The sequence below is a fragment of the Cinclus cinclus genome, chromosome 17 (genome assembly GCF_963662255.1).
Source record: "Cinclus cinclus chromosome 17, bCinCin1.1, whole genome shotgun sequence".
NCBI classification, from domain to species: Eukaryota; Metazoa; Chordata; class Aves; order Passeriformes; family Cinclidae; genus Cinclus; species Cinclus cinclus.
In genome coordinates this window covers 10,756,758-10,772,927 of record NC_085062.1, presented here as the reverse complement: position 1 = coordinate 10,772,927, position 16,170 = coordinate 10,756,758, and the positions used below count along the sequence as shown (strand labels likewise).

General features: G+C 42.5%; 1 protein-coding gene across 4 annotated transcripts in view; it reads right to left on the bottom strand.

Annotated features, from left to right (window-relative positions):
• Nucleotides 1-14,896: 14,896 nt before the first annotated feature.
• RNF10 (ring finger protein 10) overlaps nucleotides 14,897-16,170 on the bottom strand; it is a 36,211-nt gene continuing 34,937 nt past the window's right edge. For all 4 annotated transcript variants that reach the window (XM_062504171.1, XM_062504172.1, XM_062504175.1 and 1 more), the window contains one exon: nucleotides 14,897-14,955. In XM_062504171.1, coding sequence (XP_062360155.1) covers nucleotides 14,912-14,955 — 44 coding nt within the window. In that variant the 3' untranslated portion in view covers nucleotides 14,897-14,911. The remainder of the gene's footprint in view (nucleotides 14,956-16,170) is intronic.

Here is a 16,170-nt window from a genome sequence, read left to right as displayed (position 1 = left end):
CACGGCATGTCCTGCGGAGACCCGCTTAAATCCCGCACCGCGGCCCATGTGACAGCACAGACAAAGGCCGCGACAGGGGCGCTCCGGCGGGGGCTGGCGGGCACCGTCTCCCCCTCCGGGGCTCTCTCCCCCCCCGCCCCCCTCGCCGCCGCCGCCGCTTCAGGTGAGCCGGGGCCTCCCCCCGCCGGGGGCCGGTCCGGGCCGGGGCGCGCCGCAGGCGAAGCGGCGCCGCCGCCGAGGGGTGCGGGCGGCGGCGGGCGGCGCTCCCGCAGCGCGGCGGGCGGGCAGGGCCCGGCAGCCCCGGGCACGGCGCTGGGGACCGCCGGGCCTCAGCCCCCCGGCGCGGCGGACAGCGGGAGCCGCGGGACCATCGCCCCCGGCGGCGAGGACGGCGAGGTTGGCGGCGTCCCGGGGGCGACGGTGGGGGAGGCCTGACTCCCTCAGCTCCCAGGGAGGGAGTTGCGTGCTTCCGAGGGCAGAGCCGGGAAGGAGAGCATCCCTGCCCCGCGGGGTGACCCATCTGCCCACACGTGTGCCCCTCGGACAGTTCCTCAAGGACCCAGCAGGGCTTGAAGGTCGTGGCCCACCTGAGTGCTCAGCCTACCGACACGGGGCCGCGGCGGACACTGCCCCATAGGTCGGCACCTATAGGTCTGATCACTAGAACAGAGAGGATTCAAAGTCTTGATCCAGATTTTACGAAGTTCAGGAGAGGAGGCTGGGCTGCTGTGTCCCTGACATAGCTCACAGGAGAAGTTTTGATGCAGCCTTTGAAAGGGACATAAAAGCTTTGCAAGGGGACATCATGCAAGGATATAAAAATGAAGGAGTGTGTACCTAAAAAGCCGATTACTTAACATCTTTGTAATCAAACACAGGTAATTAAGTGGCAACAGGTGTTTCAATAACGATGTTCTGTTTAAAAACAGAAAGAGATAATGGCATCAAATCAGACATATGTTTCCAATGGGGAAAGGTCCCAGTTGCTTCTTGCTCATCCTCAGACAGTGATTGTGCCTCACTGCCAGACTTGGATACCTCAGCAGTTTATCTACCCAGAAAGATGAAGGTGTGATTATCACATAATAAGCTTACTCATGCTCACTCTGCTCTTGCTGGCACATGCACAGCAGTTACTATGTGATGACAGTCTTCTCTGCAACAATCCAAGTGCAACTTCTCTGCACCTTGGGCCCCACTGCAGCCTGTGTTGCTGTGCCCCCATCACTACAGATATATGAGCTGGTCAGGGTAAAGCTGCCATGGAAAGAGGAAGATGCCGCAGCCCTGGCTCGGTGTTGCTTTGTCTCCTCAGCTGTGCTGTCAGCACCAGATGTGCAGCAGCTATGTGCAATTCCTGGCCAAACTGCCCTCCATCCATCCTATGGATGGCAGAGAGCAGAAGAGGCTGGCCCCCTGCCCCTTTCCCAGTTAGGACACTTAGCAGCAGTTGTTGTGGTGGCTAAATGGGCTGTTGTTCATGGCAGGGACGTTTGTCAAGCACTAACTTTCCACTCAAACCTGCAGCGTCCTTTCGGTTCCTAATTATAGCCAAGGTACCTTTTGGGGTTTTGTTGTGGGCTGGTTTTTATTTCGGAACAGCCTGCTCCTGTTTGTTGTCAGCAGTGCAGAATCACTACTCACGGATGGATGAAAATGAATCCTGGCTTTCCCTAGTGCACCTGCATTGCTGGAGCCATGGCTGCTACAGAAGTCCTTCTGCCAGGAATCTCAGAGGTAGCAGGAGGCTGAGATGAATATTTCTCAATAGCTCCATGTCTTGGGAAGTTAATTCCATCAGGATATAACATTGCTTCTAGAGAAGCTGCCGTTTTTGGAGTTACAGCTGATGCTGATATGGCATTGTTGTGAGGAAGTCCCACAGGTAAGATTCCTTGCTAGTCTGACTAACACTGCCCTCAACCTCCTTGGGGTCTTTTGAGCTATTCCTAAGGACTGTAGTGCCATTTCTGTCTACAGGTGGGTTGTAGCTCCTTGCCTCAGTCAACTGAGCCCTGCAGAATTTGAAGCATATGCCTCATTAGTGAGAAGGGACTCACCTAATGCAGGTGTGATTCATCACTTTGGAGAGCACATCAGGGATCAGGTCATGAAATGGCTTGACTAACAGAGGCAATAACAATGCAGACAGGGGCTATGTTACAGAACCCAGTAACAAAACAGCAGCAGTAGCTGAAAAAAATGTAATGGGACAGAGTGAGAGCACAAAGCAGAAACCTGGCAAACCAGGTGTGCACAACACCTGTATCTGGATTTCAGCTGGGAACAAACCCCGGCTGTTGAGAGAATCTGGAGTACATCCTCCCACAAATTCCTTTTGGAGGTTCTTCATGTATCTCTTTTTCTAGACAAATTAATCTTGGGATCCCGGTGGCTGCATAGCATCCACTGCATACTAAAGAGCTAGTTATTCTGGAGCCAAATGCCAGGGAACAACAGTGCCCCGCTGCAGAGAGAAGCACATTAATTCCAGCACAGCTGAGCAGCGAGATGTGCAGGGACATCTCTCCAGAGAGAGCGTGGCTCCTCTTCCATCTGGCAGCACAAAAGAGGACAGGCCTGAATCCTCAAGACATGAAGATTATATTATGTAACATGCATGCTTGCTGCTCCCCGAGACAGAGCTAAGTTAAACTACCCGTGTGATTCAGTCCAAGGCCAAGCCAGAGAGGAGCTGCTCTTCCCTCCTGAACCTGGGGGATTCTGGAGCAATTGAGCAGCCTGAGGCTGGCGGGGGAAGGTAGATCCAATTCCAGCATGCAATGACAAACAGCACTGCCTGCAAGTGTAAAATCGTGGCTTTCTGTAAGAGTGCTTATCAAAAAGCATGCCCATGAGCAAATGCATGAGTGTTTTTGGGGAAAGGGTTTGGTCAATTCTTTCTGGCTTCACTTGTGCATAGTGAAAATTTTTGACAAAAATGGGAATACTGTTAAAACAGACAAGGGCTGCATTGCCTGCCCTGAACTCCATTTCAGCTAAAGCCTAGAAAAGGAGTTTAGGAGTAAAATGTGTGAGCACTGCCCATAAAAAAAATAGTCTCCAGCAAGCTGTTGATGGGAAGGCACAAAATGTCTGTGATGTTTTGCAGCAGTTCTTTGGTTCTAGTTTTTAAGTCTTTATTATTTCTCTCACCTGCATTTTCAAGAACATAATAATCGAGGGTAAGTATGATATCATACAAACAATTTGCTAAAGCAAACAAAATTCTAAGCTGGTCTGGGCTGAGAATCAAGATACTAATCAGGAATCTGTCCTGTAACAGAAGATCATCTTCCTAGCTCTCATTTATAGCCTTTCCCTTTCCCCTCCATTGCTTTTAGAGGATTTAAGAAACACACCATATTTCAATAGTCATATAGATGCCAAGTGTTGGTCTTCAGGCAATATTGTATTTGGACAGGCATGTATCTCCTCCAGAGGAGGCAAAAGCACTGACAGCTGGAGATTCTGTTTGCTTGAAGACTCAGTATTGGTCTTCAAGTTTTTCTCCACAGGAGAGGAATAATCCTGACAGTATTACAAAGGCATTATTGTTCCAGTTGTAATCCCTGTGCTCAAATCCATCCTTCAGGTTACTTGTATCCTGATTGCAAAGAGAGAACTTCCCTTTGTATTTGTCAGGACAGTGGCAGATAGATTGGATGTCACTGTTTTCTATGGTCAAATAGCATTGAAGGTGGAAAGGTGTGACTGTGATCCTGTAATAAGCCTACAGGAATGGGAAAGGCAAGGAAGGGCAATGGAACAAAAATAACAGTCCACAAGAGAAACGGATGAATGACAGGAAAAACACAGTTGTAGAAAAGCAAGATGATGGAGAGACAAGGAGCAGAAGTGTGTAGAGACAAAGGTGAGGCTCCCTGTACATTATAATGTAAATGTACAGGACTGGCCAGAGGGCCAGGCTGTGCTCACAAAGCTTGCCGTGGGTAAAACAGGTAAGTGCAATCATCAGTGTGGAAGAGGGGAAGTGTTTCCAAAGAGAAGCAACAAACCTTTTCACTGTGATGCCTTGTGAGGGCACAGATCTGGGCTTGCCCCTACAGGTCCATGTTGTTGGCACATGAGAGGCCAGTCAGGGAAGGAGACCACATTTCACACAGAGATGATGCCCCAACCCTTCTTAGCTTGTAAAAGCAAACAACATGAAAGAAGATGTAACAGAAATCCTGCTTTTCAATGGATCAGATACAACTGGGCTCCCTGACCTATCATGTGTAGCCTAACTTTAGCCAGACTCCTATGAAGGGATCCAACCTTCCCTACTCCAGGAATATAACAAAAGTAAAAAATTTTCCTGGAATTACTCCTCACCCTACCTCCTTCCTACACACCCTTTTTGAGTCTCAGTCTCAGTTCACACAGCTAGGAATTCAATTAATTAAGCTGATATAGCTGGCTCAGCTTTGCAGTTGTAGAGCCCACGGCTGGCAAATGTCACCTCTTTCATATCAGACATCTCTGTTGCCAAACTACAGTCAACTTCACAGTCACATCTCTGTAGAAAGCACTGCTGTGCAAGTGGAGGTGAGCCACAAGGCAGGCAGGAAGCACATTAAAGGAGAGGTCTGAGTACAGGTTCCAGAAAGAAAACCCCAAACCTCTGAAAATCACTGAAGCAACACTGATGGGGTTTCAACAGTGGCAGTGTCTCTCTCTCCATTTGACACAAGGCATAAAACCATAATGTGACAAATAGTAAATAACAAAGGGATGCTCAATTGTTGGCTTGTCTTTGGTTTACACTGAGAACAACAATTAACTTAGGAGGGAGAAAATTAAATTACTTAATAATTTTCCACTTTTCAGAAGACCTAAGAAAAGTTCTTTGGTAGGAACAAAGCTTTTGACACGCTCATGCAGATGTTGCACAAGCACAATAAACTACATATGTGATGGAGTCATCTCTTTCTGAAATATGATCTGGACTACAGGATTATGGCTGCTTTTCAGAGAGACAGGTGGACTCTTCAGCTGCATTTAAAAGGATCCCTGATTATCAGGTAAAAACCCTGCCTTTTTTTTTTCCCCAACTAGGAACATTTAATCCTTGCCAGTTCGGAAAAAAAAAAAAAGAAAGAAAAAGAAAAAATGTTATTTATCAACTGCCTAAAGAATTAGTCCAGGGAATGGAAATAGAGCAGCACTGAAGGCCAGATACTTGCAGTTTGGGTTGGAAGTAGTTTAGGGACAAAGCTGAATAAATTGCTATTGCTTGCTCATTGTCTGGCAGCCTGATCTCAGGGCAGTCTCCTGCTCTTGTATTTATTTTGTGAGAGGGATATTTTCCAGTGGAAAATCTATTAAGGTGTATCAAGATTATCATACATCAGTTCTCATATTTTATTCTGCCACTTTTGATGCACCTGGGAAATCAGAATAAAAGTAGGCTCTGCTTTCATCCTTTGACTCTTTCTACACCAACAACTAAAATGTGAGCTTAACAACTCAGTATGTCACGGAACAGCTCCGTTATACAACGTAAACTTAGTTATACAACAAACGGGCGAGAGTATGAAATAACTATAGTGAGTTGAAATTAATTTGGGATCAACTGGAGTGAATCACTCATTATCTCCAGGGCAGCTGTTCTCTCTCCATAGAGCTGCTCTCTCTCAAATGTTTTATTTAATGAACGTTGATACTGGTACATAACCAGCACAGCTATAAGTAGAGTATAGCTCCAGGGAGAGATGGGGTTTGGCACATCTGGTTTATAACCAGAAAGAAAAGCTGTCGCAAAGGAAGCTGAGGAACAAAATGTGGTCAGGTTTATTAGCATCCAGTAGTCCCTTTCAGATAACAAATAGCCCTAGGATGCCAGTGGAGGAAGGACACCTTGCTTGAGCATCAGCTGAAAGAGCTCCTGTGCACACATGCCCACCTGCCTGCTGAGCCAGCAGGCTCGTGGAGGGAGATGCTGCTACCAGTGTCACTGGCACAGGAAACTAGACAAAGGCACTGAAAATTGCTTATGTTTAAGGATCTAATTTTTTTTCAATAATTAAATATAAGATCTGAAGTCCTGAACAAAATTACAGATTAGATAGTATCACCCTGCCTAAATTATCTTTCAATTTCAGATAAATTCTGTCAACTATAGGAATAAGTTTGTTGCAAAATGCTTTATATTCCTCATTTCAGAGGGGTGCTATGTTTTGGTAGTAGATCTAACAACATCTCACTAATACAGTTATCAAGTTATATTGAATAATTCAGGTTTTTAGCAATTTCCAACAATTCCTTTAAACATCTAGAAAAGCATTTCTATTTCATAATTATTAAAGGATAAAATTAACTCATACGGAATAAGTAGTTTGATCTGTGCAGTGGCAAAAATCAGCTTTGCAGTTTTCAGGCAGTCAACATACACCAGTGTGTAAACAGGGAACTGCTGTCAAAAGATGAGTTAATGACCACCCTGGCTGCTCATGATTTTGCTTGAACCACAAGTGATAAGTACTGGTATCTCCCCCCCCACCCAGTGAAGAATTCCTACAGGGATTTCAGTTTTACTGCACTATGGCTTAGTTCCTATCCATATGAAACACAGGCAGTAACATCTGCTTTCCAAAGGGGTTCTCAGGCTTTTGGATTTAAGATTCTATGTTCAGATGCAAAGGAGAAAGTGTTGCAGGCTTCTAAAAATCTTTCAACACAGCATGTACAGAAGTTGGAGGAAGCAGAACTGCCTCTGGGTATGACTTCTAAATACAAACTGTGGACATGTGCTGTTATATCCTTTGTCTTTTGAAGCGGTTTTAAGGAGATGTTAATATTTGCTGTCTGAAGCCCAAGTTTACATATCTTTTTTTATCTGCTTATTAAAAGCATCAAACAGTTTTAAAATTCTGTTTCCTGCATTAGTTTACTGGAAAGGCTCTCACTTTGGGCTGTCTTTACACTTTGGGCTTTGTACAATCTGAACAATATACGTCTGAGCTGAATCAATCCTCTGAAAAATATCTCCTTAAGTAAACATAAAGGGTTCATATTTTAAATATGCCAGTTTTAGTGTGAAGGCTCGCTCCTAGTCTTTACTAAAAGATATAAACATTGGGACGAGCTGACAACTGCCTAAAATAGCTGAATCAGTGTAAGAGGAAAGTGAATGATCATTTACAATGAATTAAAATCTTAAAAACATAATTCAAAAACATAGTATTGATTCACAGAAACGTCACTCTTTGATCACTTTTCAGTGACTTTCTGGGATAGCCACTCTCAGGAAGCAAGTAGTTCCCAGTTTCCAGGTGCTCTTGTTTACCCAGCTGAGGAAAACCTAAGGCATAGTAGGATCTTACCAACACTGGCACTTTATGATATGTCTTAATTACCTCAATTTCCTACAGCTTCTTTCACTTTTTTTCCAGATGATTTAGAGCTGCGAACAAGGCTCCCAGAAGACTTTATAGAGACTCTGCTCACGACACCACTTAAATATGTACATGACAGCAAGTCATACTCTTTCTAATAATATCAAATTTTTAAAAATATACATTATCTGAGCTTAGACAGTTGAAATGTTTTGTTAATGGGTTTCTGCATTAAAGGCATGAGGACTGATGACAGACGAGGCAGATCAAACAGAGGTTTTTCCTGACATTCCAGCTCTGAAGAACTCAAATGTGGATAAGACTGTTATGTAAGACAGGCTTTTGGATATCACTGAAGTGCTTTACAATTAAGATTTTATTAATATTAAAAGACTTAAACTGAAAACCTCCAGCTATTAGAAGGATTAGGACTTTGCAGTGGGCTAGGGGAATACATACAATGTCAAAGCCATTTTCTTGGTTGTGATCAAAGGCAGAAAAGGCTGTGGTAGAAGCAGCATCTTAGAAGAAGGGGAATAGAGCTGCAGCATCACGTAACAATACTGATGATTAATAATAACAATAATAACAGCAGCAGCAACTACTTGTACAGAAGAAAAAAGACAAAACTTAGGAGTGGAGCCTAGAGACTCTTGCTCAGCTAAGTGCCCTCTGACAGAAGGCATCTGCACAAGAAGGGAAAAGCATCTGCTCATTTATACCCCTCTGGCTGACCTGGGAAGGGCATGTGAGAACAGAATCCCCATTCGATACTTTTGTCACTCAGTGGTGATGTCAGCTCCTCACACCAGAGCAGCGCCAAGAGAAATGAGCGTGGATGTTTACAGGGCTCAATGCTACATAAACAAACTGAGCTTTATTAGATTTATTTTCTGGACATTAATAATATTTTCCAAAAACAATATCTCAAGGAAGTGCCCTATTTATTTTGAGAGTCTGGGCCATTTGTCTGTGAATCTCATGGGAACAATTACTCTAATAATTTCATTGTGCTCTACTGAAGTATCAGGTTGTAATACACTGTAATTGGGCAAATAGTATTGGCTGCATTTTTAATATATTTCTTACTTACAAGGCATCATCCTCCTCTTAGAAGAACCTGGAGACTGACCCCCCTCTGCCAGTGTATCATTCCCACACCATGACTTCTACTGCAGGGACTGCCTGTAGCATATTCCCTCCCAAGGCATAGCCCTGGCCACTGTCACTGTAAATGGTTCAGTTGCCCAGGCTCAGGAGCAGGGACACTGCAAAAGCCTTCATTGGGTTAAGCAGAGACAGCTGGAAATGCGTCACTAATAAGGAATAACTTTGAAAGCAGTTTGGGTGCAGAGGGATTAAGGAATGCCATATGGTATCAGGAATAAGAAGATGCCAAGCAGTGTAACTTCATTGGAAAAGAAGAAGCTACCGAGATGTCCAGAAGAGCTGAAAGTCTGGAAATACAGAAGGCAATTGGGAAAACATAAATTGCATGTGTATGTGCTATGAATCCATGTTTATTTAAAAGCCTTGTATGCCAGTAAAAAGGAAGACAATCAGAAGCTTTATTTTTTCTTAATACTTAGTTTTGATGCATTTGAAATGTTTAAGAGGTTCCAGTCAATTCTGGCAGTGAAAACTCCTTAGACATCCATATACACAATGAGATAGTGCACTTCACATAAAAAATGAAATGTTAAGGTTTATTTTCATTAGGCAAATATTAAAAAGAAAAAGAAAGTGAAGCTGCAGAAGTGCATGTGCCTGGCTGATTATTACCTTTTCAAAGATTACTAAGGGGTATCTCTCCTGAGAATTTTTCAGAAAATTTAAATTAAGGTCTGCCCTCTTAATAGAGAACTGATTCACTCTCATAGTTTTCAAAGCTGATAGAAGGTCGAAGAACCAGCCTCTGTCAGTCACCCAGCCCAGAACAAAATGCAAATCAGACCTAAACACCATGAAAACAAAAAATACACCATATGAGAGGTCTGAGAGGCGTAAGCTCAAAGATCAAATCATGGTGAACCACACATAGTCTATGACAACTGGGATGGACTGAGAAAATATTTGCAATGCAGAAGAAGAAAAATAAGAAGCCATTGATCAGCTTTGCACATTTTGCCAGCAGCCGGAGAACTTGCACAACACAGACAAGACCTTTGCAGTGCCACCTCCAGGGAACTGTTCACAGGGGAAAGCTCAGTGTTGCAGCAGGAATGAGTATGCTATCAGCTTTAAAGGAAATAAAACATTTATTACATTGGGCAATGGTACATGAGTACCATGCTAGATGCAGTCTTACATGCAATTAAAAATAAAACAACAAATAGAGCAAGGTAAAATTCAGAGTTTACACTGATAAGCCTGTCACAATCAAAGGGTTATAGAGACGAGATGTATTAGTAAATAGGAGGCTGAAAAACATTTAAGACTAGTGGCAAGAGTATTGTTTAGTGTGCCAGAGGCAGAGCAAGCCCTAAACTTGAGCCAATGGCAGCACAGGTAGGAAAGTTGGTACAATATGGAATGCAAAGAAAAGCTTGATACTGGATTTTCCAGCTGAAAGACACCAGTCGTATCTCTCAGACTTTGCAGTGATGGAAAGGTTTATTGGTCTCAGTCACTAAGTAAAAAAGACAAGTGACAGAGAAAACCCAACATGCTGATTTCTCAGTGGTACTGACACTGTATTCTGTCATTGTGGATAACTTCCAGTCTCCATTATCCTCACTTCAGTGGTATGATGGGCATTAGTATTAAAGTAAGTTATCATTTATTGGCAAATCCTGTTGATAAAACTGCTGCAGTCAGATGCTAATATGTATTTAATATCAGATAATTTGATGTGAGACAAGTAAATCCAAATTACTCACAATGAATTCAAATTCTAATTGATCCTTAAGAAACAGTCAATTAGATTTATTTCTTTTTTTGCAATCTAAAGATATGCAAAATGAGACTTGCCTGTACCATTGCTGTAACAATTAGCTGAAGCTTTCAGGCCAGTAGTGTCTATTGGTTCATAAATTAGTGTCCTCTTCTACCTAGCAGACTTTGCATCATTTTATTAATGAAGTTCCAAAGTTCATTACCACTTCAATTTATTATCCCTGGCTTGAAATCTTGAGGATTATCGACAAAGTTGAAATAAAAATACAATTACAGGCAAGCCTATATTAACTAGATAAATAATTTTTGAAGTACTATTACTGTATTTACAACTAAATCTTCAACACATACTTTATGTACAATTTTGGGTATTTATAATGCAAAATAATAGTCTCTGATGCAACATATTAGAAAACTACACTAATAAGATAGGGCCTCACCTACCGACAATGTATTTAACAAAATAAGAAAAGATAATTAGAAGGTGCTTATATTGAAAAAACCCTGAAGTTAGAGGAACTGGGGGTTTGAAATAATATAAAGAGATAGATAAAAAGGAACAAATTCACAAGTTACACCTTACAGTCCCCAGATCCACCAGCTTTACAAACATGATACAACATGTATCGTCATTTCTGATGATCAGTAACTCTAAACAAATACTCACAGGAAGCTGTGAACAGAGAAGCTTGTCCTAGAAGATAGGCATATGCTATAGAGAAACACAGAATACATTTCCAACTCCAGGAACAAGATTTTTGCCTTGACTGACAAAGTGACAGCTTGGGAGAAGTTATAAAAAGTTGAAACAAGTTAATCTAGATATGGTATCACCAAGTGGGCTTAGCACACCCTAACAGCAGTAGTTTTATACATTGGTAGACATCATCAACTTTATGCCGCACTCTAAATTCTTCAGAGAATAATGAAGATATTTAGCTTTTATTAGTTATGAATCCTTATTAGAGCTGCGTATCATAGAGCAATTGTTTTGTAAATTTTGATGATATTGATCTGGTTTGAGTAGAAGGGTGAGATACTGAGCATTTAAATAATTTATCCTCCCAGACACAGGAACTCTGTGGAAGAAGCTCAGCGGAAACACATGGTTGTAGAGCAGCTGAAATTCTGACTGATTACTGAATATTATGCAAGCAGTGCCCCTGCACAGCTCCCTGCAGTGATTTCTGCTGGCAAGAGAGCCTGGAAATTGTAATAAAAAGCAACACTTGTCCATTACAATGACAGTAGGGTGAATTGTACACATGTCCAAACAAGATGTCAATGCTAAACACTACTGATTACCCAGATAACACTCCAGTCACTAACTCCATCCCTCGGCCTGTGCTGCTGTCTTCACTCCCAATGAGAGCTGAGGAGTATGAAAGTTTCAGTATGAGTATGAAAGGTCCACAGTTATTCCCCCCAGTCCAGTGCTATTCCTGGAAGCACAGTATGGTCATATTATCTGAATCCTCACTTGCTGCAGAAACACTGATCTGGAACACTGCATCTTGTACCCTTTGGAACAGCAAATGTTTTACAGGTCCTCTTGTGACCCAAGAGCCAGGAGGACAGCATGGGAGGACTCATCAGCAAGAAAGCCCTTAATGAAGAAATGAAATAGGTCTCCCTTGGAGAGGAGGCTTACTGGAGTGTAACGAAAACAAGCCCCATCCCTCCTCCCCTGTGCGCACATACACACACCCTAGAGGCTTTTGCAAAGCCACAGGAACGGAAATAATTTTGTTTGAATCCATCAAGCATTAAAATCCGTTCGCTGAGGGATTGAAGTGAAAAATGAGCCGGAGACAGGAATTAGAAGCTCACCGCCTGGGCTGTCAAAAGGGATTTTCCCCAGATAGAAAACAAGCAATTGGAAATGCAGGGAAGTAAATACTTTCAGGCTCTGACATATATGCTCACTCTTGGCTTCCCCTCGCAGCCCTCTTGGTTCTGGGTTCATGAAGCCAAACCTGGACATATCTCCTTGTGCACTCTCTGGTCAAATAGACCATCCTTGGGATCCCCTTGCAGGGGTGTCCTCAAGAATGTTGCAAGCCTCAGGTGAAGTGGAGTGATGAGACACCCAGGGGAGCCAGCTGCACTTCCATACTCATATGCTCATGGCTACCTAAAGTGCAAAATGGAAGACAGGGCAGCTGCTAAAAGGATAAACCAATGGCTCCAAGAACCATTTTATCTACTGTGTAAAATTTGCTGAAGGCAAGGAGCAAAGTTGACATTCTAGTCATAATCACTTATGAGTTATAAGCACTTTAGTTTACCCCTCAAAAAAACAAAACAAAACAAAACAAAACAAAAAAACCACTGCACTTCACATCTCTGAAATATGGTCTCTTTTTCTCAAGACTGGTACAAATATCTCTGCACCAGCTACATTTTGTTGATGTTGCAGAGACTTATTTGCAATCGTAAAAGCCAAATGTCTACTTTTCCCAAAATGAAACAGACACTACAGAAAATAATGTGGCAGCTAGGAAGAGTTTGGATCAGTTTGCAGAGGCAACCTCCAGTCCAGGTCATGAGGTGCATGTCACATTCACATATCTCTACAGTCTTATAGATGGACTTTGAGAAATAAATTATCCTTGCAGCACTGTTTGGTTTATGCAAGGTAGACTTCCCCTTTTGCTGGTTGCCAAAGCCAAAGGCAAGAACTATTTATAGCAAAGCTTCTGTATGAAGATAATCAACACAACCCTCTGTAAAAAGGCTCCGATAGCATTGGGTCCACAGCACAGGGACGTAGGGCATCCAAAAGAGAGACCACCCATATGGATTTACCAAATGGCTTTAACATAGAGTGTTTACACTGATGAAACTGTGCAACAGCTGCACACTGCTGAGCCAATTGTCTACTGAATGAAGAACAGAGAGGAAGAAAGAGGAAAAAAAGAGAAGATGAAGGGCCAGATACGCAGCATTTAAACTATGGAAAGAAGCAACAGACTGGAGACAAGGAGCCATCTAATTCCAGCCCAGTTCCGGACACACATGCAAATTAGTTTAAGAATAGGACAGAGGTAGAACAAGAACAAGGTAAGCATTTATAAAACAGGATCCCTGGTGCTTTGTGGCTTCAAATTCAAAAGCCAGTTAAGAGAACAGACAACTCGGAGAAGTTTAATTTGACATAAAATTTTTATGTGTGCTTATATGCTTCAAGATAAAGTCCACAGTTACCTAGATACAAAGACATATGTGTTTGTAGTAAATATTTTCCTTAACACCTGCTGTCCTCTACTGCTGTGCAAAATGCTTTCCTATTGTACTGTGACTCTGATAATAACACTACCACTTAGGTGCTGTTTCATCACTATAGATCCCACTGTGCTTAACCCAGGAGGTATCATTATCTCTGTTTCACATGCGGAGTCATGGAAGCACCTAAAGATGAAATGAGTCCACAGCAAGATTAGGAAACCAACTGCAGTTTTATAGTGCTAGCTTGTATAGAACAGAAACCTCGGGAGGTTTAAATGGGATTTGCTGGCAGCATAAAGCCTGTTTGAAGACACCCATGACAAGAGTTCATCTTAATGGTGAGCCAAGCATAAACGTGGATAAAGAAAAGATAGAGTGATAATGTTACGGCCGTGAGTCAGAAAGAATCAGCAAGTGTCAGCTTCGAAGCTACAGTAGGAAGAGTCTGTGTTTTGTTCACACTGATGATGTTCACAGTTGTCTCCCTGCTCTTTGAGAAGCTGGTGAGTTACCACCAGGATCTTGCACCAGGACCATAGCACCCAGACTGCTGAGCAGAAGACTTGGAAAAGATGCTGGCTGAAGTCAGCTAGTGGCTGTGTGGCTCTAGGGACAACACTGGGCTGAGGGTTGATCTGTACCTGTGAAGTCTTATGTGCCATCCCCATTCTTGTCCCTTTCCTGCTGAAGATGCTGCTGCACTGAACCTGAAAGGTCTGGTTATAAATAGCTTCTCCCTGCAGCTCCTCAATGAGCCACTGAGGCGGAATGAGTCATCTCTGCCAGCTCCGTGGCCCCCCCAAAATGACTGCGTCAGGTTGGGAGCGGCTGCCAAACACAGTGGCACACACTGTTCTCTCTCAAAGGGCAGTGGCCTTGGGGGACAGGGACACTAAACAGTCCAGATCTACTCATTACTCATAAGCACCCAAAAGCCACATCCTTTGTGAATAATGCAACATCCATCAAGAGGGCTTAGAAACTTCAACCCCCTTTGTCTACACCATTATTTGCACCACTCTGGTTTTCAACTGGAGCTAACCCATTAATTGGTTTGTTATGGAAATGATTGAGCAGGGAGATCTCTGAGAGTGAACCTCTCATTCTGCTTACAAAGAACTTTTTTGTGGCCAAGATTTGGTGACATTGTTCAGCAGTTGGGCTCAGCAACAAGCAAGTTGACAAATCCTCACCTCTAGATGAGGTGTGCTACTAGGCGCATCTCAGTATTTCCTATGATAAAATAACATGAGAATTTTAACAGGAAAAGTCAGATTTACTAATTCCATTATGAGAGAAATTAACCTGGGTGATAGACAGCTGTATGTCTTTTAGTTCTGTTGCAGGAAAACAGTGTGATTGGTGTGATTTCCTGACCATGCATAGGACAGCAGGTGCCCAGAGTAAAGAAATTCTAATGATTGTTTGTTTGTTCATGTTGACTTTATTCAGAGACAGATGGAGCTCTCCTGAAACATGTCCTTTCTGAGACCTAAGACAATAAAGATGGATGTTTCAGGAATTTTAGGATAAATATCTCTGTAAGTAAGTAAAGCACAAGTCCTATCCAAGAAAATCACATTAATCTGCTGTGCTTAGCAGAGACTAAAGGGATTGAGCATGAATACTTAACAGTGGGGGATATAATTTAAACCAATACTGGGTTAAAAGGAAGAAAAATAATAACAGGAAGGGAGGAAAATACAAAGTCAATGCTGAAGAAGAACACAAGCAGGGTCCTGAGGACAGTATTACTGTTCTTAAAAACAAAGAAATGAATGAACAAATAAACAAGAACTGAACAAAAAACAAACAAAAACCAAGATTTGGAGACGGAATTTGAGGAAATCTGCTACATCTCTTTCACATGGAGAGTTTAAGACAATGTGATCAAAATTATTCTGGTATGTTTTCCATACTCTAAATTTAATGGCTGTATCCTGTTGCTCACTCAAGCATTGTGTAAGAAACCAAGCTCTGGACAACAGCATATGCAATCAACATAATTGAACAGTTCACTTAAAGTCAAACCTCTGCAAGCAGAATCTTGAAAAATAAAATTCACGAATTGCTGTTATTTGAACTGAAAACAAGTAAGGGTGATGAAGACCCACACAAACAGAATAAACAGAGCAATGTATTTTAGTTCTCTCCGTTTGCCAGCATTCAGTGGTGTTGACAGGAGCAATATTCCCCAGCCCTGTGGCCCCTGCCAGTGGTCCCCAGCACTGCACTGTGTGGTGGCAGAAGGTAAGTCTGCTTTCAGATCATGCTGTGATGCAAACAATGACTGAGCTTGGCAGACTTTTTGCTACCAGCTGAGGTGATACAGTGTTGTCTCAACTGAGGCAGAGGATGATGCAGCTTTACATGAGCTGCCTCTTCATTTTCCCTCCAGTTTATAATTCATCATCAAACCAACAAGGTACATTCTGTTAAAAGTTAAGGACTTTGTCCTGATAGAGTTTTAAAACAGACCTACTCTGGAATTTTATAGGTTCATCATGTGCAGCTTCATCATTTTTATGTTGATGTCAGGGAATATTTTATCTTTGGTGATTTTTTTCCCTAAAGAGAAGTGATTTACTCCATAGAAGAATCTAAGTCTTGAAAAGATCTCAGTCCTGCCTTCTACCACCTTCTTAGCACTTAAGTTATTTACTGGTACCTGGCTCTCATAAAAGGAAATTCTCCTTTCTCCTACTAC